Here is a 24,557-nt window from a genome sequence, read left to right as displayed (position 1 = left end):
CTCTTTTGATCTATCTTAGTTTCTATTGAAAAAACCATCTTTGAGGCTGTTTATTGCTTTTGTCTTTTTCACTATTTTCATTGTGGTTTTCCCATCCTGAGCAACTATTTAGTTGTTACTTTGTAAATAATAAACATAATTTTATGTATTCTGTGTTTTTAGTCTATTGAAGACAATGAAGTATATTTGCCTAATGATGAGATTTGGACCTATGATATTGATAGTGGGTTGTGGTAAGTAATTTTACATTGCGTAATGTCCCATCCTAGTATCTGTTATAACTGTTGTCGTAGACAACAGGAGATTTGAGACCATACTCAGAACACACTGCAATATTCTGTTGTCTCCCTTTCCTTTTCTTTCAGTGCTTTATTCCCTCTGGATGTTTCTCTCCCCAAATCCCTTCCCCTCTTCATTCATTGTCCTTTACCATTCTGAAGACTGTTTTGTTCTACTCTTTCCCAATTCTGGTGACATGAGAAGATTTTGTAACTTTTTTCTTCAGTAGGTTGAAAAATCTTTACCATGGATCTTCTTAACAGTTTTTAGAGTATTGGCTACCGTGATATCTTAATTGTAATTGTTAGTGACAATTTTCATTGAAAAAGTACTGATGGAGTTCAAAGGGAATTTAATTTGCCTTTCTGGAAAGTTACGGAATTCCACGTTATTCTTGCTGCAGGACAATGCACCTCATGGAAGGAGAACTCCCTACCTCCATGTCAGGAAGTTGCGGTGCTTGCATTAATGGAAAGCTGTACGTTTTTGGAGGATATGATGACAAAGGATACAGCAATCGAGTAATTTTTTTTTTTATTCAATTCAGGAGTGCAGAAAAATGTAATGTTTAATGTGTCACTTCATCTCACAAGTTTACAAGTATTTTGCAAAGAAGACATGTAGAAAAGCTTGAGCTAACTGATAAGATTTTAAAAGATAGAGTGAAAATGCAGCATACCTGCTCCTCTCTGGTCCCAGATCCTTCTGCTTCAGAATTAACTGCTTACTTGGTTGATATCCATAGGGCAGGAACAAGAAGGGTAAAGATTCATTTCCATGTGTTTCATATACCATTTTTGCTTCTAAAACATAGTACCATTTTCATGAACTCTACAATTAAAATTTTTACATTTTAAAAATAAAAAGTAATATTATTAATTTTGGATCACCTATCCCTGTGACATATATTTAATTTTCCGATGCCCTGTCTGTTAATAGTATTCTCCTCTTTTAAAAGCTTTATTTTGTTAATTTGCGAACAAGAGATGGAACCTACGTTTGGGAAAAAATCACCAACTTTGAAGGGCAACCACCCACACCACGTGATAAACTTTCCTGCTGGGTATATAAAGACAGGTAATGCAGCAAAACCACCTCATTAACTGCATTCAAGTAAGGATTTATAGCTTGTGTCCAAAACAGAGAAAACTTGAAACTCTGAATTTCTTTCAAGATATAATTACAAACTGTTTTGACACCGATGGTAAAGGCAGTTTTGAATCCTAGATAAGAGCCAGGTCATAAGAATAAATATGGTGGAAGCAACTATTTGTTTTTTAAAATTAATTATTTTATTAGTTTTCTGGATAGTTAATATAGTCACGCAGTTTAAAAATCAAAACCATATTCAAAAGTCTGGCTCCCATTGTTGCTCCCATCCATCCTGTTCTGACCCCTCCAGATGCACAAATAGCTACTTTTATCAACATATTTTGTATTTTTATAGCAGTGGTTCTTAAACTTGTCTGCCATAGGAATAATACATGGATATTGTTTTTTAATGCTGTGAAGCCCAGGTGATAGCCTAGACTAACTAAATTATAATCAATGGGAGTATGATTTTTTTTAAGCTCCTCAAGTAATTCCAAGGTGCAGACACGTTTGGGAACAATTGTCCTCTGTTACTTTAAGCAAATAGAAGCAAATACATATGTATGTATATATGTATGTATGTATATATCTCTCTGTATATTTATCTGTATCTCTTCTGCCTCCTCTTTACACAAACATCTGTATACTCTACTATTCTGCGCCCTACTGCTTCTTTAGTCTACACTGCACCATGGAGAACTTTCATTTTTCTGTATCTCTAGTTGGAAAGCTTGTTTTTTTGTTTTTGTTTTGTTTTTACAGCTGCATAGTAATCTCCCATGAGGATTATTTAACTTTTTCCCGATAGATGAAGCAACACTTAGATTATTTCAATTCCAATGCCATTACAAACTATGCTTTAATGAATATCTTTGTGTTTATATACATATAATTGCAGATCTATTTGTTGGATAAAATTTCACAATTTGATTTCTGGATCAAACAATAATACATTTATAATTGTGGTAAATGTTTATTTTGCTCTGGCTGATGTAACAGAGTTCTATAAATTGAATGATTTAAACAACAGAAATGTATTTCCCTGGTTGTCAGTGGTTAAGACTCTGCACTTCCACTGCAAGGGGCACAGGTGTGCAGCCTGGTCAGGGAACTAGGATCCTGCATGCCATGGGGTGTGTCAAAAAATGTATTGTCACATAGTTTTGGAGACGAGAAGTCTGAGATCAAACTGTCAGCAAGGTTGGTTCATTCTCTGGATTTTCAGGAAGACGCTACTTCATGCCTCTCCCTAGCTTCTAGTGACTTGTTGGTAATCTTTGGTGTGTAGAAGCATCACTCAGATCTCTGCCTTCATAGTCACGTAGCATTCTCTCCGTACTTGCTTGTCTTCCTCCAAATTTCCCCCTTTTGTAAGAATACCAGTTATATTGAATTAGTGCCTACCCTAATCATTTCATCTTGATTGCCTCTATAATAGGGGTCCTCATGTCTCTGCCAAAATTACCTTGTTCTTCCTGAACTTTGTCCGCCTTTTACAAATTGGTCTGTTACTATTTCTGTTAGAATTACTTTAAAGGCCAGGTCTGCTGTTGCTGCTGCTAAGCCGCTTCAGTCGTGTCCGACTCTGTGCGACCCCATAGACGGCAGCCCACCAGGCTCCCCCATCCCTGGGATTCTCCAGGCAAGAACACTGGAGTGGGTTGCCATTTCCTTCTCCAGGCCAGGTCTACTAATTCCAATATCTGGGCCACCTTGAAGTCAGCTTATATTGACTCTTTCCTCTCTTGATCATGGGTCACTTTTTTTTTTTGCCTTTTCATATACCTTCTAATTTTACATCATATGACAGACATTCTGTTTGAAAGAACAGTAAGGGTTGTAGTAAACAATGCATCTCTCCAGAAATGGACATGCCCTTTCTTTCTTTTTCAGGCTGCTGGAGTGGACTTTAAGTCAGTCTAACCTGCAGTTGGCCTGTGCTTAGGCTTTGTTGCAGCTTTAGTTTCTTTCAGTTTTAGCACTGGCTTCAAATATTCTGATGCAAGATCAAGACTTTTCTTTGCCCCACATTTTGAGCACTAGGGATTATGTAGAGATTTTGAGCTGGGCTTCACAGCCATATTCCTACTTCTCAGAACTGTGAGAGATCCCTCCTTGTTTTATAGCCTAATTGGTAGGTATTTAGGTTGCTAGGGAGTTCTCTTTGCTCCCCAATCCCACTTTATACTTTCTGGACCTTGAGTGATCTCTTTAAGCATTGGATGTCCTCCCTGACCTTTTGCGGGCAGCACTCTGAGGTGTTTCCTTCTGATTTCCTGTCCTGATCCCAAACTTTAGAGTTGATAGCTTAGATTGCCTCAAGAAGAGTTGCTCTGCTCTCTGCTGCTTCATACTCTTGGTGACTAACCCTAAGTCCTCTCTGAAGATTATGTGAATACTTTCTGAATAGATTCAAACCCCCTAGGTGACTGAGTCTCTTAAGGTTCTAATTTGCTGTGCTAGCCTACATGTGACTATTAAAATTTTGGCTGTCTTCTTTTCCAAACCCTGTGTGTGCCAGGTTCTTCCTCCTCCTGCTGTTGCATCAAGGATGAAAGCAACAATGGGTTTCTCTCTCCTACTGCAGGCTCATCACTTTCTGGAATTAGTTCACTTAGGTCTCTTCGTTCCCATAGTGGTTTGATTTTTTTTTTTTAATTATGGTTTTGTAGTTTATATGGCTTGTTGAGGTTGTGAGAGAAATGATGTCTTTCCCCTTTCTGTGAACAAGCTGAAAGCAGAACCCCAAAGTGTGTCTTTTGTTTTGTTTTTCAGATTAATATATTTTGGTGGCTATGGGTGTAGGAGACATAATGAACTCCAAGATTGTTTTGATGTTCATGATGCATCTTGGGTAAGAGAGTAATCACTGTTTACATTTTCCTCTAATTTAGTGTCTCCTTAAAGTTTTTAGAAATAATGAGCCCAGTCCTTCTCATTTTAATTTGCTGTAATTGATGCTATAAAAAAAAAGTGTCTTTTCTCTCTTTTGAATTTGGGTTCAGTTGCAAGAGATTCTCTCCCCTAATGGTATCAGCCTTCATTGCTACTGGCAGAGTAATTTCTTTTCTGATGTCATAAATCACTTAAAGATGCTTCTAGTAGACAAGTAGTGGCTTTAGCACAACTTGAAAAACTTTGTTCATAGGTAACCACAGTGGCTGTTGCTGACATACACCTCCTTTTAGGTACGTCCGCCAGAACTATTCATAGCTCAGACTGGCTTCTGTATGACAGTGAGTAAGTTGGTAGTGATACTGCTTTTTTCTACTTATTCTTATTGGCTAGAGAATAAACTATTATATTAATGAAAGAAATCATGACTTACAAAAATGAAATCTTTTAAAAGATAACTTTAAAAGCCATTGATCTTCCCACCAAGATACACAGTAACCTCACTTTTACCTTCTAGCGTATTTTATTATTGTACATTATTAATGTAAAGATATATGTATATTTCATGCATATCTCTTTGTATATGGGTATTTAAATTTTCTCCATAGGCTTTACTTAGACTATGTGTGAAATTAATATATGTTAATAAAATTGAATGGTTTTAAGTGATAAAAGTGGTTTACATGGTTTTTGAGTTTTTAAAATGAAGTATCTTTTAAGTTTTGCTACTTACAGTATTACTGATAATTTTTAGTAATATAACTTCCTACTAATTATGTCTAATTATTTTTACTCATCAGTGAAAGCTCTCATTTTTTTTTCTCAACTAGTATAGTTAGGCTAATGATCATGTCCTGAAGTTTATGGTGTACAGGTAGATTTTTTTTCTCTTAGATTCTGAACTAGGTAAATTATTCAGTTTATTTGACTTGTTTGACAAGTCCTGATGAAAATGAATGATATAGTCCTGATGTATGACACAAAACTGCTGCAGAGGTAAGCTTGAGTCGCGGTAGAAGATTTCAACAATGCGGAAGACACTAAATACAGTCTAACTGCTAAATCTGTGCCTTGCCAAGTCTTCCTAGAAGACAAAGGAGAGTAAGCATACATTTAATGTAGAAGAATAAGCTGCTTAATTAAGTGATTAGAATTCTTTTACAAACAGAACCACTGTTCCCTGAAGTTTCTAACAGCAAAGATTAGAAATTTGGCACATGTACTTTAGGAAAACAGATTTTCAAATCTAAATATCATTCTATCCTCTGCAATTTTCAAAGAGATAATCCTTTGAGAGGATTGGAGGATTGTCAACAAGTACAGTGATGAACCACGCAAGCAATGCCATGAGAAGAACAGTTGCTAGGTGATGCTGCCGTAGCCTAGGGATCGCACTTTGTGCCCCTGGTGAGACGCGTTACGTTTATAACCGTCATCACACTTGACTCTATTTCTGTAAAAATGTCTATTATTTCACCAGTAAGTATGCAGTGAAACTATCATACAAATCTAAAAGTCATTAAAAACTTTTAAAATATTTAAAAAATTTATGTTTTAGGAAGAGCAAATATTCTGGGGATGGCATAATGATGTTCACATATTTGACACAAAGACACACAGTTGGCTTCAACCCGAAATTAAAGTAAGTATTGTGAAAAGTTACCTTTATGTTTTTATATTCATGAACACTTTTAAAGTGAATTTCTTTTACTAAGTTATTGGCTGTTAGTAATTGAGTTTGTAATCATATACAAAGGGGTTCTCTTGAGTGCAGTCACTTTTACTGTTTTTTTATCATATATTTTTCTTCAGGTTAAGGTTTTCTAGAAAAATCTAGAGAGGTGCCATCATCATTCTTTACCCACAAGTATAATGCCCTGATTTAATGAAGGCTCTTTTTAAAAGTCCTTTTGTAACAAAGTTCATGATTTTGAAAAGCCCATGTTTCATAAACTCATGAAATCCTAATACTCTTTCACGTGCTAGTGAGCAAACACAAATTCACATTAGTTTAAGCCATAAAGAATTCTTGCATAGCTGGGAGGTATATTTTGAAGTGGCTCACACAGTGGAAAAGCTGCAGGGACCAGGGCCTTAGGAACTGGAGCAAGTTACCCAACCTCATCACAATATTTCCATCTTTCTATTGTCTTCTCCCTGCTTCTCTGTGTGCTAGCTTATTCTGTCTGCTGCAGACTGGCCAGCTCATTTATGAGGGAATATGGCCCTGCATCTACCAGCAGTTCTTTCTGTTGGTGCTGTATTTTCTCAATGTCTGTATCTTCACCCTAGAAAAAGGACTCTGGTTCTACTTAGGTGTGTTCCTCCTCTATATCAATCCCCGTTGCCAAGGGTATGATTGGCCAGGCCTGAGTCTGAGACCTGTCCCTAGGGGAGCAAGGTATTGTGATTGGTCAGATCATTGGAACTGTGCAGAATAAAATACTGAACAAAATTTTTGTTCAAATTTTTGAACAAAACCAAAAATTTTGTTCAAATTCTATTCTCTGCAATTTTAAAAGAGAGGAGAGAGGACTTGAGAGAATTGGAGGATTGTCAGCAAGTACAGTTATGAGTCATGCAAGCAATGCTATGAAGAAAACAGTTGCTAGGTGATGCTGCTATAGCCTAGGGAAAGACCAAATTTTTGTCCACTAACATGCATGTGGGCTTCCCTGTTGGCTCAGCAGTAAAGAATCCACTGACAAAGCAGGAGATACGAGTTTGATCTCTGGTTTGGAAAGATCCCCTGGAGAAGGAAATGGCAACCCACTGCAGTAGTCTTGCCTGGAAAATCCCATGGACAAAGGAGCCTGGTGGGCTCTAGTCCCTGGGGTTGCAAAAGAGTTGGACACAACTTAATGAATAAAGCACAACACGCATATATGCATAAAATTTCTTGCAGTTCAGCTTCTGTAAATGGAAGTGAGGGAAGTTCTATGCAAAATAAAAAGTGTTACAAGGCTTGACACATCTCAGCATCCTCTTTTTCCTAACAGTGGCTTTCACATTTCCAGTGTTCTTCTGTTCTATTCTAATTTTGGAACTGATCAACTATCTGTCAATCATATTTGTTGATGGAAGTTTCCTGCAGTCAGTATTTGAATGTTAACAGGGAGCAAGGAGGGTTCAGGATGGGGAACACGTGTATACCTGTGGCGGATTCATGTTGATATATGGCAAAACCAATACAATATTGTAAAGTTAAAAAATAAAATAAGTAAGATTTATGTGTTAATGAAATAAAAGCATCTTGTCTCTCTTAAAATAATTTCATATCAGTAAGCAAGTGGAAAGAAATTTTATTGCCACTGGATCTACTAAAACTCATCCTAGATCTCTTTCAGGCTTCTTAACCCTTTGCTTCCTTAGAGAATAAGCAAGAATCTGGAGCTACTGCACACACAGTTTTAGAATGTGTCCTTGGGATCAGTGAGCTGAGGTAGCTTATAAGGAGTTATTTGGGACTTCAGGTCTTTCTGTGACTGTCTCTCCTTACCGTAGTTCGTATCTCTCCCACCCTTCTGTGCCAACAGCCTAACAGGCACGGGACACTTTTAGTTAATGTTTGACAATATTTTCACTGTGACCTCTCTGATCATTTCTTCAGATATGTTCTTCGGTTCAGTTCAGTCGCTCAGTTATGTCTGACTCTTTTTGACCCCATGGACTGTACCATGCCAGACTTCCCTGTCCATCACCAACTCCCAGAGCTTGGTGATGCCATACAATCATCTCATCCTCTGTTGTCCCCTCCTCCTCCCGCCTTCAATCTTTCTCAGCATCAGAGTCTTTTCCAATGAGTCAGCTCTTCGCATCAGGTGGCCAAAGTATTGGAGTTTCAGCTTCAGCATCAGTCCTTCCAATGAATATTCAGGACTAATTTCCTTTAGGATGGACTGGTTGGATCTCCTTGCAGTCCAAGGGACTCTCAAGAGTCTTCTCCAACAAATGTACTCCAACAAAGAACTCTTACATTGTTTATATTCTATCTGAAAGTTTTTCTGATATGGTTGCAGCTAGAATCTGTTTTATTTTCTAGAGACTTGCTTAAATTAATTCATTGTTCCTAAATACCTGCATCAAAGTGCAAGGTAACTTGGTACAGTGTAACAGTTACTTGTTTTGAAGTTGAAGAAATTGGATTTGCATTCTAATTGTGTCATGAAAGAGCTGTGTACTTTTAGATAAGCCATAGAGTGTGACATAGGCTTCCCAGGTGACCCTAGTGGTAAAGAACCCACCTGCCAATGGAGGAGATGCATTGGTTATTAATACTTAAAGAATCTGCCTGCAATGCCAGAGACCCAGGTTCGATCCCTAGGTCAGGAAGATCCCCTGGAGGATGGCATGGCAACCCACTCCAGTATTCTTGCCTGGAGAATTCCATGGACAGAGGAGCCTGGTGGGCTACAGCCCGTAGGATCACAGAGAGTCAGAGTCAGACATGACTGAAGCGACTTAGCACACACACATAGTGTGTCATCCATAAAGTGGAAGGTTGAAAGAGTTTTCCTACACAGGATTCTTCACCCTATGAGAACAGAACTGTGTTATTTTGAGTATTTCAAACAACTTAATAAGCACCGTGCATCGTTTGCACAGTTTACACATTCACATAGTAATGCATATGCCATTACTTTGTTTTTGTTTGGACTGATATGAACCCAGTTTATTCAGAAGCTTTGATTGGCTATTAAATGTATTTCATAAATAAAAAAGGAGAAAGTCAACATTTATTTCATAATGAACATGTATGTAGTAGAAGAATTTTTCTAAAATTTCACATCAGAGACTGCCTACTAAAACTTGTTTTGCTTAAAGTATTGGGAACCGCAACACAAATGGTTCCCTCTCATTTATTTAAAAGTCTTATATAGGTAATGGGGCTTCCCTGGTGGCTCAGATGGTAAAGAATCTGCCTGCAATGCAGGAGACCCAGGTTCGATCTCTCGGTCAGGAAGATCCCCTGGAGAAGGACATGGCCACCCACTCCAGTATTCTTGCCTTGGAGAATCCCATGGACTTTGGAGCCTGGTGAGGTATAGTCGATATGGTTGCAGAGTCAGACATAACTGAGCAACTAACACACACTTATAGGCAATATCAGAATTACTTCTTACCGTGTTGACCTTATAGTTATTCAAGTAAACCTGAAAAGTGTAGAAAGTTATGATCTTTGATGCAGAAATTAAATTTTGTATGCCCACATTTGGTAGCCAACGAGCTGAAAATACTGGATTCCTTCAGAATTTGGAATAAAAAATACAAACAGAAAAGTACTCATCATGAACACGTGGAAATTATGCAGAATATTATTTATATTTTATTCATTCATCTACTCATTATACTTTTTTCCCACCAATCTAAAACTTCTCTGAAGAACAGATCTGCTATATTTATTCAAAGTAAAGGATAAAGGTGTATTATCAGTAATGTCAAGAGTTTTAGTAAGAAATAAAACACTGGCTTAAGCCAAGAGTAAAGTTCTTATTGTGGAATTTGAAGCACCAAGAGTCTTCAGGGACAGATTTAATTTTTTTATTAGAGTCTCTGAGATTACCACTCTGTGTACTGCTCATTCATATTATTAACTCTGTGTGTGTGTGTGTGTGTGAGAGAGAGAGAGAGAGAAAAGAGAGGAAAGAAGGGGTGGGGTGTGTCAGAGACACAAAGAGAATGTCTTTAAATTTAATTTTTATATCTTTACATTTTGAGCTAAAATTAATGTGAAATCTCATGCTGCCAAATAGTGTCAGGTATTTAAGGAAAACATTAAAAAAAAAGTAAAGATCTGAGTGAATTAATTCCTTAAGAGTAGTATTTGTCTATAATTGCTTACTACCTTGAACAAACTTTTGCATTAGGGTTTTTAATTAAGTTACATACATAATTGTAACTTAGCAGCAAGTATTTTGCATACTGAGCATAGGAATGTAACTTACAGATGTTTTAAGCCTTTGTGCTGTGTTTTCTGATCTCTGCTTGCAGGGTGGCATTCCACCACAGCCACGAGCCGCGCATACGTGTGCAGTTCTTGGAAATAAGGGCTATATCTTTGGCGGACGTGTTTTGGTTAGTGTTTTTTATGGAAATGGTCTTTTTTTGTTTGATGTTTCCTATAAAAATTTATCCTTTGATTTTGTGGAATAGCTGAACATTCAGATAGTCTGGAGATTAAAATACCATTCAATAATAATTTCTAAAAATCTCTTATTACCTGAACAGACCGTATCTGAGTAATCACAGATGATTATAAATCATATTTTAATGGGGAGAATCCTTCACTTAAGTGATTTATCAGAAAAACTTTACTTCTTATTATCTAAATCTTATTAGTTTATACTCATTTTTTCCTTTCTCCCTTGACACATTAATTTGGTAGCTCTATGCTAATTTTATTAATGCTTAGCATTGTTTCCCAATATGTAAACTTCTGATATTAAGTAAAATAGAGTTGATCTATTTTTAATATGACTATTTTAAAGCCAAAATTTAAGTCCATTAAATATGTAAAACACCAATTTCATACATTTTTATTTTAGCAAACTAGGATGAATGATTTGCACTATCTAAACTTAGATACCTGGACCTGGTCTGGAAGGTAAGTTCGAAATCCTAAGTATTGTTTTAACCGATAGGCATTTCTATGTGTGTGTGTCTGCACATGCATGCTATAATCCAAATTTGGGTCTGGAAAACTGAACAGATGTTTTCTTCCCCTTCTGATTGTTTGCCTAAGCAAGGAATATATAGATATAAATATAGAATTTGTTCTTTAATCAGGCTACCTAAAACATGAGAACACTAACAGTTAAAAATTGATTATGTGAAAGTACTTGGTTTTTTTTGAAGTTACTGGTTTTATATTACAAATTCTTAAGGGTCTTTAAGAAATAATGAAGTTTTATGGAGTCACATAACAAACAAATAATCAAGCGAGTCAAAATCAGATTTTATTGCTCCTAATATATATTTAGAAATAGAATAATATATTTAGCTATCAATTCAGCTGTTCACATAATGAGATAGAATCAGAGCCATCAGTTCAGTTCAGTTCAGTCGTGTCCAACTCTTTGCCACCCCGTGAATCGCAGCACGCCAGGCCTCCCTGTCCATCACCAGCTCCGGGAGTTTACCCAAACTCATGTCCATCAAGTCGATGATACCATCTAGCCATCTCATCCTCTGTCATCCCCTTCTCCTCCTGCCCCCAATCCCTCCCAGCATCAGAGTCTTTTCCAATGAGTCAACTCTTCGCGTGAGGTGGCCAAAGTATTGGAATTTCAGCCTTAGCATCATCCTTCCAATGAACACCCAGGACTGATCTCCTTTAGGATGGACTGGTTGGATCTCCTTGAAGTCCAAGGGACTCTCAAGAGTCTTCTTCAACACCACAAGTCAAAAGCATCAATTCTTCGGCGCTCAGCTTTCTTCACAGTCCAACTCTCACATCCATACATGACCACTGGAAAAACCATAGCCTTGACTAAATTGACCTTTGTTGGCAAAGTAATGTCTCTGCTTTTTAATATGCTGTCTAGGTTGGTCATAAATTTCCTTCCAAGGAGTAAGCATCTTTTAATGTCATGGCTGCAATCACCATCTGCAGTGATTTTGGAGCCCCTCAAAGTCAGCCACTGTTTCCCCATCTATTTCCCATGAAGTGATGGGACCAGATGCCATGATCTTAGTTTCTGAATGTTGAGCTTCAAGCCAACACATTATGCCAAAGTACAAATACTATTAAAAAATGAAACCACAGAAGTACTAGAAGGAAATATAACAATTTATCTTTAAAATCTTGGCGTGGAAAAAGCTTTTCTAAAGATGATATAAACCCAAAATTCATAAATGAAAAGACTGATAAGACCACTTAAGAACTAAATGTTTCTGTGTAGAAATATATACCATAAAAAGTTAAGAGGCAAGTTGGAAAATGCAAGCAAAAAGCAAACTAGAAGTAATATTTACTGTAATTCTAACAGAAAGGGCTGTGATTCACAAGAACTCAGAAAATCAGTAAAAAGAAAAAGACAATACAGTAAAACTGAACAAGGAACATGAATGAGCAACTCATAGAAGAAATACAAATATTTATAAATTATTTTTTAAATGTTCAACTTCATAAATTATTAAAGAAATTGAAATAAAAATCATAATTTTCACTTACCAGGAAGAATAAGTACAAATGACCAGTGTATGCTAGGTTGTAACAACACAATTAGTGGGTGTTTAAATTGGTACAGTTTTCTGGAAGGTGATCTGGCAATGTGTTTAAAATATGGAATTTCTACTTTGATCCAAAATTCCTCCTAAGACAAAAATTGGACAAGTGTTTATATGTGTGCACATATGTGTATATGTGTGTGCATACACAACAAAAATGTTTATGGCAACATTATTTATAAAAGCAAAAACATGACATCAACCCTCATGTCCATAAGTGGGGTCTGTTAAATCATGGTACATTTGCCCAGTGAACTGCCATGCTTCCATTACCAAAGGAAACTATGCTTCATGGAAATATTCTGCAACATATTAATTGAGTGAAAAAATTTACAGAACAGAATATGTGATCCTATTTGTATATTTTTAATAAATATGTTTAAATGTGCTTAAAAGTCAGGAAAGATATATACCAAATTATGATTTCTTATTGCTGGAGAACAGGATTACAGAACTCTCCTTTATAAAAAATAATTTTGTGGTTGAACATTTTGTAACCCAAATATTTTGTAATAGTTATAAAAGCAGTAAAAACATTTCCATTTTGGAAAAAACAAATTACATCTTCTACCACGGGCCCATGTTATTCTCACTTCCTAAATTACTTAAACTTTTGCACTTATGGTCTTTTTGTGTGGTTTTTTTGGGGCCTCAATGGATCTTAGTTCCCTGACCAAGGTTTGAACCTGTGTCCTATGCACCAGGAAGTCCTTGTGCTTATGTTTTTATTTTAAGAATATGACAATATTTGTTTGAAGTCTTGAGAGGTTTATCCTGGATCTGGAATGGCTTGCATGCTTTTATTTTGCAGTTAAGAGTAGCTAGTATTTTCAGGAAATTCCATAATAAAAAGACCAAAGTAAAAAACAACAAAATCCCGTAGTCAGCTGAAAATACAAAATTAAACATGAAACAACAGTCAAAAATGATAGACATGAAAATAATTACATTGAAAACCTGAAGAAGTTTTTACTCATTTACCAACAGGGAAGCTGAATCTGGCCTCTGTACACTGACACCGAATTAAATCCCAAAGATAGAGTTTTGGGTGAAGTAAAAAAGAATAGCTCTATTGCTGTGTCAGGCAAATGGGGCCACAGTGGGCTGATGCCCTCAAAACTGTGTGTCCCCACCCAAGGCAGCTTGTGAGGAGTCTCACAGTCCAGGAACAGGGCTGCTGATAAGGATCAGGGTTTGGGCAGGGTCCACATTCCTTCAGTCCAGAGACGTCAGATGATGACGGGCAAACTGTGACCTTCTCTGCCATGATGAATGCTTCATCCAGTAGTTAACATCTTCCATTTGGTGAGGGTTTCAGTGCTACATCCCTTGAGGCGGGAACCAGGACCCTGCCCCAAGAATGCACTTTTGATTCTTCACTACTCTTCCCTTGTTTCGACACCCACTCCTTTCCCTGATTAGCAACTATTTCAACCTGCCCTGGTTTTAGAAAAGGCAGAGGAACCAGAGATCAAATTGCCTACATCCACTGGATCATGGAAAAAGCAAGAGAGTTCCAGAAAAACATCTATTTCTGCTTTATTGACAATGCCAAAGCCTTTGATTGTGTGGATCACAACAAACTGTGGAAAATTCTGAAAGAGATGGGAATACCAGACCACCTGACCTGCCTCTTGAGAAACCTGTATGCAGATCAGGAAGCAACAGTTAGAACTGGACATGGAACAACAGACTGGTTCCAAATAGGAAAAGGAGTTCGTCAAGGCTGTATATTGTCACCCTGTTTATTTAACTTCTATGCAGAGTACATCATGAGAAATGCTGGGCTGGATGAAGCACAAGCTGGAATCAAGATGGGAGAAATATCAATAACCTCAGATATGCAGATGATACCACCCTTATGGCAGAAAGTGAAGAGGAACTCAAAAGCCTCTTGATGAAAGTGGAGAGTGAAAAAGTTGGCTTGAAGCTCAAAATTCAGAAAACGAAGATCACGGCATCTGGTCCCACCACTTCATGGGAAATGGATGGGGAAACAGTGGAAACAGTGTCAAACTTTATTTTGGGGGGCTCCAGCAGCCAATGATGGAGAAGCTCTATACAGTCAGCAAAAACAAGACCAGGAGCTGACTGTGGCTCAGACCGTGAACTCCTTATTGCCAAATTCAGACTTAAATTGAATAGGGAAAACCACTAGACCGTTCAGGTATGACCTAAATCAAATCCCTTATCTTTATACAGTGGAAGTGAGAAATAGATTTAAGGGCCTAGATCTGATAGATAGAGGACCTGATGAACTATGGAATGAGGTTCATGACATTCTATAGGCGACAGGGATCAAGACCATTCCCATAGAAAAGAAATGCAAAAAAGCAAAATGGCTGTCTGGGGAGGCCTTACAAATAGCTGTGAAAAGAAGAGAAGCGAAAAGCAAAGGAGAAAAGGAAAGATATAAACATCTGAATGCAGAGTTCCAAAGAATAGCAAGAAGAGATAAGCCTTCTTCAGTGATCAATGCAAAGAAATGGAGGAAAACAACAGAATGGGAAAGACTAGGGATCTCTTCAAGAAAATCAGAGATACCAAAGGAACATTTCATGCAAAGATGGGCTCGATAAAGGACAGAAATGGTATGGACCTAACAGAAGCAGAAGATATTAAGAAGAGATGGCAAGAATACACAGAAGAACTGTACAAAAAAGATCTTAATGACCTAGATAATCACGATGGTGTGATCCCTGGCCTAGAGCCAGACATCCTGGAATGTGAAGTCAAGTGGGCCTTAGAAAGCATCACTACGAACAAAGCTAGTGGAGGTGATGGAATTCCAGTTGAGCTATTCCAAATCCTGGAAGATGATGCTGTGAAAGTGCTGCACTCCATATGCCAGCAAATTTGGAAAACTCAGCAGTGGCCACAGGACTGGAAAAGGTCAGTTTTCATTCCAATCCCAAAGAAAGGCAATGCCAAAGAATGCTCAAACTACTGCACAATTGCACTCATCTCACATGCTAGTAAAGTAATGCTCAAAATTCTCCAAGCCAGGCTTCAGCAATATGTGAACCGTGAACTTCCTAATGTTCAAGCTGGTTTTAGAAAAGGCAGAGGAACCAGAGATCAAGTTGCCAACATCTGCTGGATCATGGAAAAAGCAAGAGAGTTCCAGAAAAACATCTATTTCTGCTTTATTGACAATGCCAAAGGTTTTGACTGTGTGGATCACAATAAACTGTGGAAAATTCTGAAAGAGATGGGAATACCAGACCACCTGACCTGCCTCTTGAGAAATTTGTATGCAGGTCAGGAAGCAACAGTTAGAACTGGACATGGAACAACAGACTGGTTCCAAATAGGAAAAGGAGTTCGTCAAGGCTGTATATTGTCACCCTGTTTATTTAACTTATATGCAGAGTACATCATGAGAAACGCTGCTGGACTGGGAGAAACACAAGTTGGAATCAAGATTGCCGGGAGAAATATCAATAACCTCAGCTATGCAGATGACACCACCCTTATGGCAGAAAGTGAAGAGGAACTCAAAAGCCTCTTGATGAAAGTGGAAGTGGAGAGTGAAAAAGTTGGCTTGAAGCTCAACATTCAGAAAATGAAGATCATGGCATCTGGTCCCACCACTTCATGGGAAATAGATGGGGAAACAGTGGAAACAGTGTCAGACTATTTTTCTGGGCTCCAAAATCACTACAGATGGTGACTGCAGCCATGAAATTAAAAGATGCTTACTCCTTGGAAGGAAAGTTATGACCAACCTAGATAGCATATTCAAAAGCAGAGACATTACTTTGCCAACAAAGGTCCGTCTAGTCAAGGCTATTGTTTTTCCAGTGGTCATGTATGGATGTGAGAGTTGGATTGTGAAGAAAGCTGAGTACCGAAGAATTGATGCTTTTGACCTGTGGTGTTGGAGAAGACTCTTGAGAGTCCCTTGGACTTAAAGGAGATCCAACCAGTCCATTCTAAAGGAGATCAGTCCTGGGTGTTCATTGGAAGGACTGATTCTGAGGCTGAAAGTCCAATACTTTGCCCACCTCATGCGAAGAGTTGACTCATTGGAAAAGACCCTGATGCTGGGAGGGATTGGGGGCAGGAGGAGAAGGGGATGACAGAGGATGAGATGGCTGGATGGCATCACTGACTCGATGGACGTGAGTCTGAGTGAGCTCTGGGAGTTGGTGATGGACAGGGAAGCCTGGCGTGCTGCGATTCATGGGATCGCAAAGAGTGGGACACGACTGAGCCGAACTGAACCTGCCTTTTGGAACTCAGAGAAGGGGACACAGAAAGGCTTTTGTGCCTAGGAGGCCCACAGGATCCAGCTCGGTTGCTGTAGGAATGATGCTCAGTATGCATTGTGAATAACTAGGAATTAACTTTTTAAATTTTCAGTCTGTATTCTGTGGCCAAGAGGGATGGATGTTACAAGGAAGAAATTGCGTAAATTTGTCTAAGAATTTAAGAATGTTTTAAAATATTCTTGTTGGTGGGATTAGTAGAATCAAATTTTTTTAAACTGGAAAGGGCTGTTTTTTCTTTTGAGATCTGAGATGATCAAAAACCTTTTATTTTGACTAGACTTTTCTTCTTTTTCCCTCACCACAGGATTCCTATTAATGGAGAAAACCCTAAACATCGGTCATGGCATACTTTAACACCAATAGCTGATGATACGCTTTTCCTGTTTGGTGGACTAAGTGCAGACAATATTCCATTAAGTAAGCTGAAGTTTAGCCTACAATTAATATCTTATTCTTTTTACCTGATTGTATTTGATACTATGGTATCTTTTTTTCTGATTTTATAGTTTACCTTTATCCCCAACTATGTGGTCACATCAAGAATTAGAAGGCCCCTTTGCTTTTGTACCCTTACCTCTCTTTAGGGTCTCCTGTTTCCTGGGTGTAGGGAAAGGAAGTAATTGAACCTAGGGGAATTAAAGCCCCTTTCAACTATAGTATTCTGTGATTTTGTGTCCTCCTAATTTTTGACCCAGATGCTTATGCTGTAGTCTAGAATAGGGATTAGAAGAAGAGCCTTTCCCAGAAGGCTCTGAAAAGCAAGATGGGAATGCCAGTTGCTTCTCTTTTTGTTCCAGAAGTATAAAGAAAGTGCTTAGCTAGAGTGTTTTTAACCCTGACACGACTGATTCCAACGGCTGTGAGTTTGTATCCCAGTTTTTCTTCAGCAGTAAAAATTGTGGCATCAAGATAGACAAATGGCCAAGAATTATTCACTTAGTTTGACATATTAAGCGTTTTGTTATTTACTTCAGAGTTTTCTATAGCTAGAGACAGTTTCCTTAAGATACTTTATATACCATTAAGACCTTTTATATAGGCTGTAAAAACAATTACTTGTTTTCCAACAAAAATTTCTCTTGAGCATCAGCTGTGTACCTGGCAGTCTGCTGGCCAGGAAACTCCAGATGCTGGTTGGAGGAGCAGCCAGTTTTTGTAGATTTTTATACTTGTCTAATTTGTGGGGTTTTTAATTAAAAGAGGGAATCTAATTTAAAAACTAATATCGCTACATCTTAGATACAGTATTGTGTGTCACTTATATGTCAATAATAAAACTGGAAGAAAAAAATTAACATTTACCCATTACACTAGGGTTTATTTAATATATCTTCATGAGCTCTAGTGCTTCAGATCCCTATATGCTGGTTTTTGTCATTGAACTATGGAGAACTAAATGTCCTAACTCCTAGTCCAGTCAGTTTCTTCCCTTAGAGATTCAGCTTAAGATACAGTCACGTGGGTATCAGATGATCCCAAAAAACCACTTGTAGCTTTCCTGGCTGTGACTGTAGCATTGTGGTTAAATGATAACAGCATTGTGGCTATTTACAAAATGTCCAGTTTTTTGTTGTTTTTTTTTTTAGTGATGCTCACTGAACTATGTATGGGGAAAGTAATAAGAGAGCTAGGATTTGCTTTAGAATAATTCAGCAGCAAGAATAACAAAAAGAGATAAATGGAGCACATGTGGCGAAATCTCAATAGTTGTTGAATCTGGGTTATGTGAAAGTTCATTGTCATGTTCACCTGACTTTTGTCCCTGTTTGAGAATTTTTATGATAAAATATGCACACACACAAAAGATAGTCATATAAATGTAGCATGATAAATTTGGGGCAAAAAATTAAAATTTTATCCCAAAGACCTGATCTTAATTTCTAAACTGTCATAATATTGCAGGTGATGGTTGGATTCATAATGTCGTAACAAATTGTTGGAAACAGCTTACACATTTACCTAAAACAAAACCCAGGTAAGTCCAAAAGTTGGCAAATATTGAAATAGTTAAGAATTTTAAAGTATTAAAATATAGCAGTAAATTTATAGTGTTTGTCATTAAAGCAAGAAACCATTTGGAAGGATATATTTCAAATAAACTTCATATTACCCAAATAATAGATAGTAGAAAGGATATATTCAGTTTCTATCCATATTTGTATATTTGAAAGTATTACTCTTTTAGCTAACTGCATAATCTTGCCTGATAAATATGAAAAGGCTAAGAAATTGAAAGTCTCATATAATGTTAATATTTTTAATAAGTAGATGAAAATGAGGTTGGCTTTATTAGTAGTTGGGTTTTGAAGTGGTTTATAGAAATTTAATGAGGAAGTTGCTTTCATGTTTATCAAGTAGATGACAGATTATTATTTTGTTTATTAACTGATGTACTCATTAATGTAAATTTCTTGAAAATGTATTAGTTACTTGTGGTATATTATAGAGTAAAAAATTGTAGAAAAATATACCATTATTAGACTGCAAAGAAAATCACATTCATATTGTAATTCTTATTTTTTCTAATTTGATTGAATGTAATGAAGATATATTCATAGGAGATTCAAGTAGTTTTATTCCTTTTCATGTCATGTATTCCAGAATTTTTTACTATAGATTATTTATATTAATGTGAAGCTAATTAATGATATATTAATGCATAACCTAATGTTATGTATTTCAGAAATTTAAGAAATAACAAGTAACATACTTGAGAAAAAGGCCTGAGAAAATATATATACATTGTGTATATATTAATATGCACACTACATTTAGAGCTTATCATAACTTCATATGTGATTATTATATTCTTATGTATAAAAATTCAGTGGAATGTATTAGCAGTTCTGGGTCTTTTGAAATATATTGTTTAATTTGAAGAGTTTTATATTAAAATCCAGGAACCCAGTGTTCTAGTCCTTGCTCAGCTAACACTTAGTTTGTTGGCTTGGGAAAGTCACTTTGAAGAAGCTGAGCATCAGTTTCTTCATCTATGAAATGAGTGAGTTGGACTAGATGAGCTCTTAGTTCTCTTCCAGTTGTCTGTGTGACTGCATTACTTACAGACCAAGGTGGTAGTAAGAATATGTTTAAGTTTTTATTGCTCCTGTTTAATATTTAAATCCTTAATGAAAAATTAGAGCCATACAACTGTTATCAATAAAATACTAGTTAGAACTGAGCTATGTAAAGAGATTTCTTTGAACTCAACTGATGTGTCATGTAAATCATATGCTTTATTAGAATGTTTAGGTGATAAGTTTAGAGCAGCTGTGAGAGGACAGAAACTATCAGTCTATGGAAAAAACATCAGGTTGCAAGCTAGATGTCACCAAAATCAAGGCAGGAAAGGCTTTCCAGTATTCCGAGATGATGAAGTCCAGGCCAGAGTTCCCCTCAGGCAGATAAGACAGAGGCAGATCTATCTTCAGGTTACAAGGTGAGGAGGAGAACAGGTGGGATACAGTTTATTGTAAGGAGAACATACATAAGTGTATATATACTAATTGTTTTTATGAAAGTAAGAATGTACTTAACATCAAAATGTATTTTGTGCAAACTTTTCCAAGTTATAATTTGAAAGGTAAGCTGCCTAATCCTCCTCTTGTAATGCTACAGAAAGGTTTCTTAACTTTGGTATTACTGACGTTTCGGACCAAATTATTCTTTGTTGTTAGGGGTGTCCTGTGCATTTTAGGATATTTAGAAGCATCTCTGGCCTTTATGTAATAGATGCCAGTGGTGTTGCGCCCACTCCCTCTTGCCACACACACCTGGTATTTATAACAATCAAATATCTCCAGATATTGTCAGATGTCCCCTTGGGGGCAAAATTGACCCTGGTTGAGAACCACTGTCCTACAGTCTAGCACTCTCTTCACTAGGTCTCACTTTAGATAAACTATGCTTAATAGCCATCTATATAATCATATCAGATCATCTATATAGGTGGCTATCAGCAAGGTCCCTTTTCTGTTTCTGTAAAAGATGTCCAATAAAGTGTTGATATGTAGAGCCTTGGGCACTGTTGGATCCCATGAGTATTGCCAAGGTTACACATGGCTTTCTCTTCTCAAAATTAAGCTGTTCCTTCCTGTGACGGCTGTCTCCTTTGCTCAGTCCCTCCTCAAAACCCTGTCCCCAATCCTACAACATAATCTGCGTGTTGCTGAAGATCTATACAATTTATATTCTAACATACAAGTTGGAGAATTGGGCTGAGTATTTCCCAAACAAAATTTCTAATGACTCAGTTCTATTCTGAGTTCCAAGTGCATTAGTCCTTAAATGTGTCATGATTGTTTGAGAAAACTATTTTAACAAATTGTGCACAATCCCACTGTTTGCACTTGTGGAAATTAAATAAAAAGAATTAATGTACTAAAAATAGTTGTGTGGTAATAAAAGACATGGTAATACGGAATTTGGGAGGCATCTGTTGCTTCAGCAATTTGGTCTGTTAAGGAAAGCAATCAATTACTCTCAGAAACAAAGCAATGACTTTGTGAAACTTTTCATTTATTTTCTAAAAGTGGGAAATTATGTGTACTGTTTTCTGAGAGTTAGACCCCCAGAAACATTGAATTTTATAAAACCGTAACATTGCTTTTGGTAAATAATATGAAATCATACATGAATATGAGCTATCAAGCCATTTCCAAAACAACATTAGATGCTCTAGCTCTTTCTGAAATAATTTGTGTATTGAGTTAATTATGCTCATATTTTGTGTTTGCTTTTGTTAGTCAGAAGTTTTTGAGCACCTACTGGATGCAGAAAACCTTATTAAGCATTTTTAAGGAGAACATAAAATTAGATTACCCAAATTCCAGTGGTGTGCTGGTACATAGTTAACAACTGCTCTCTAAGAAAAACAAAACCAAAAAAAATCCTAATTTGCTGATTTCCACTGTGGCCAACATATCATTGAACACGGAGTTGACAGGCACTACTGGATTTACCCATGGTTCCAGCACACTACTGGGGCCATTTTTGACCTTAAAGACTTTATAGAGTTTTTGTTGGGAGTTAGAAAACAAATTACATCAAACAATTGAAGTAGTAGATAGAGCAGTTTGTCTTCAAATGTAAGTTAAGATATTATAAAATAAGCACATAAATGTTGAAAGGTGCTGAGCAGAGAGGGTAACAGACCCGATTTGGGTGGTCTTTGGAATGCTTCCTGGGGATTTTGAGCCTGTTTTTAGGCTCTGAGAGAATGACTTCTCATTCTAAACCTAAGATACAGGGTGAACCAAAGCCTAGAAAGAGATATAAGCTTTTCTCTTAGGGGACACAAATGAATGAACTTGGCTGAAGTTGGAGGGAGGGGTCATTTGTGAAAAGAAAGGAATTACAATTTATCAGAAAAAGAAATAGCTGTTGATCATAAATTTTAGGCTAAGAACAATGGCACAGATGCTTCCTGATCAGGAAATATCCATGTTTAAAAACAATAAATATTTGAAATATATTATTTATCAGCTCTATGTAGCTGGAAGAGATTAGAGCCAGACAAATGAGGAGCATGTTATGGTATTCTGTACCCAAAGTGATTAATGTGACAACGTAAAGAGAATGATGAGAACAGCGCCATGGCAGATAGCAATAAGAAAACTGTGTATGGAATAGGCTGGTCAGTTCTTTTTAAAATTGTTTTATTTTGTGATACTATTTATGAGATAAAGAGGTTAGAAAAAAGTTGAAGGATATAATATGAAAGAGTTATTGGGAGTCATCTCTTTCATTGAAGTAATGTGATTTAATGAACCCTAGAACTTAAGTCTCTAATGATTCTAGAGGAATCTTTAAAATCTAACCTCTTTGAGGATATGGCACAGGCCTACATTCAATCATGCCTCTTTTGAAATAGATTCAGTTTTAGAGCGTTCACTTTAAAATTGATTTATATGTGATGTACAGCTTCTTCCTTGATAGTATGTCACTGTTTATAATTTTCAATCACAGGTTATGGCACACAGCCTGTTTGGGAAAAGAAAATGAAATAATGGTATTTGGCGGGAGCAAAGATGATTTACTTTCCTTGGATACAGTAAGAAATTTTCATATCTAAATATTTTCTCTGAGTAATTTTTTTATTGAAGCTAAATGGCTGTTCAAAAAGATTATTGATATTCTCACATTGAAAAACATGCAAGGGCACAAAATGTTATACTGTTGTATGATTAATCTCCAGAATGAGTGACTTTTGTGAAGCATTTCAGGATATTTGGAGTTGATAAATCAAAATAGGTCTATTAACATTAGTCAAGTTATTAAGAAGAGCTTTAAAAAGATGACTCTTCCTTTTTCTCTTTGACCCTTCCCATAGTCTGGGTATTTATAATTTTATCAAATTAAAATATTTTAAAAATATTTGTAAACATGAAAAGAATACATATAATGTATATGTAAACTACTAAGTATAAGTACTCTTGAAATTTGCTACCTAACTTAATAACTGGAACATTATCAACGCTAGCTTTTCCCTTCATGAGGAAACTACTTTGAAATGTTTAAAGTATATTTTATTTCTATTTTATGTTCCCTTTGCCACTGCTTTATCCACCCCTGTTTTACAATTGAGTTTAGTTAAAGCATTCTTATTTTAAAATCTGATAAAACTAAAGTCAAAGGAATAAATGAGTAGATTTTGTAGTTTGTGTGGCTCAGCTGTTAAAGAATCTGCCTGCAATGTGCGAGACTTGGGTTCGATCCCTGGGTTGGGAGGATCCCCTGGAGAAGGGAAAGGCTACCCACCCAAGTATTCTGGCCTGGAGAATTCCATGGACTGTGTAGTCCATGGGGTCGGAAAGAGTTGGACATGACTTTCACTTTTCACTTTGGAAAGTATTTTTCTTTCCCTCCTAGCACCCTGGGAAATTCAGAGAGATGGGCACAGTCTGTACATAATGGACCAGGAGCTCAGGATTGCTTGCTCTGGTTTGCATCAGGCGCTGGGGAATGGCTGACGCTGGGAGCTGGCAGGGGTGGGCTACTCTTGAGCCAGAGCCCACCCCCAAGAGCCCCAGTGCCCTCTCACCTCTTCAGGCATTGTTTTCTCCAGAGTTGCTCCCACAGAGTGGCAAGCCCTGAAATAAGATGGCTTTTCTCCTGGGAATTTGGTTTACTGTAAGGTTCTGAGGCCTCCAAATCAAATGTTAGGTATAGTGAAAGTTTTAGAACTTTCTTTGGCTAAGAACTCAGTGCTTTAATAAAAGATTAAAACCACAACTTTACCTTTATTTAAAAAGCAAATTTTTTGGTTTGTCTTTGTTTTCTTGGCACTAGAAATCTCTATTTAGGATACAAACTTTATCATTAACATATGAATTCTGATTAAAATCATGATCATAAATTGTGAAATTCTAAAGACCTATTTGAAAGGATAAGAAAAATGTTTGCTGACTCCTCCCCATTAACTTTTAGATGAGAGAGTCATTATCCAAAAAATCATCCAAATCTGTGATTTTCAAATTAGGAATTCCCAGGGAATCTATCACCTGGAAAAGGGAGACAGAATACAGAGATTTTAAGATGAGTCATGTGGAAGAAAAAGTTCTGCTTAAAAGACAAAAAACTTGAAGACCACTACCATTCTCATTTTGAAACCACTGTTCTAAGAAAAAAACATTTGCAGTTAATATAGGCTGTGCTTAGTTAAAAGTTGGGTCACTGAAAAAATTGTAACCATACACCCAGAGTTTGTATAGCTAGGCAGGTATGTATATATTTGTGTGTGTGTGACTAGAGATTTATTTGCTGCTTTACATAGTTTCTTCTACATTT

The 24,557-nt window shown here is 36.8% G+C and overlaps 1 protein-coding gene across 3 annotated transcripts in view; it reads left to right on the top strand.

Moving 5' to 3' along the window:
• The window catches only part of KLHDC1 (kelch domain containing 1), a 39,976-nt gene that overhangs the window by 10,202 nt on the left and 5,217 nt on the right, over positions 1-24,557 (top strand). The window contains exons 2-12 of one of the 3 annotated variants that reach the window (XM_006063142.4): positions 163-233; positions 683-800; positions 1,238-1,356; positions 4,147-4,225; positions 4,560-4,607; positions 5,825-5,908; positions 10,258-10,341; positions 10,812-10,870; positions 17,074-17,186; positions 18,672-18,744; positions 22,737-22,821. In XM_006063142.4, the coding sequence (XP_006063204.1) occupies positions 163-233; positions 683-800; positions 1,238-1,356; positions 4,147-4,225; positions 4,560-4,607; positions 5,825-5,908; positions 10,258-10,341; positions 10,812-10,870; positions 17,074-17,186; positions 18,672-18,744; positions 22,737-22,821 (933 nt within the window). Of the gene's footprint in view, positions 1-162; positions 234-682; positions 801-821; positions 1,041-1,237; positions 1,357-4,146; positions 4,226-4,559; positions 4,608-5,824; positions 5,909-10,257; positions 10,342-10,811; positions 10,871-17,073; positions 17,187-18,671; positions 18,745-22,736; positions 22,822-24,557 lie in introns of those variants that run through there. The other 2 variants (XM_006063143.4, XM_025295816.3) reach the window with 2 other exon arrangements.

This window comes from Bubalus bubalis, chromosome 11 (assembly GCF_019923935.1).
Source record: "Bubalus bubalis isolate 160015118507 breed Murrah chromosome 11, NDDB_SH_1, whole genome shotgun sequence".
Lineage (NCBI taxonomy): Eukaryota > Metazoa > Chordata > Mammalia > Artiodactyla > Bovidae > Bubalus > Bubalus bubalis.
This window is presented reverse-complemented; position numbering and strand designations above follow the sequence as displayed.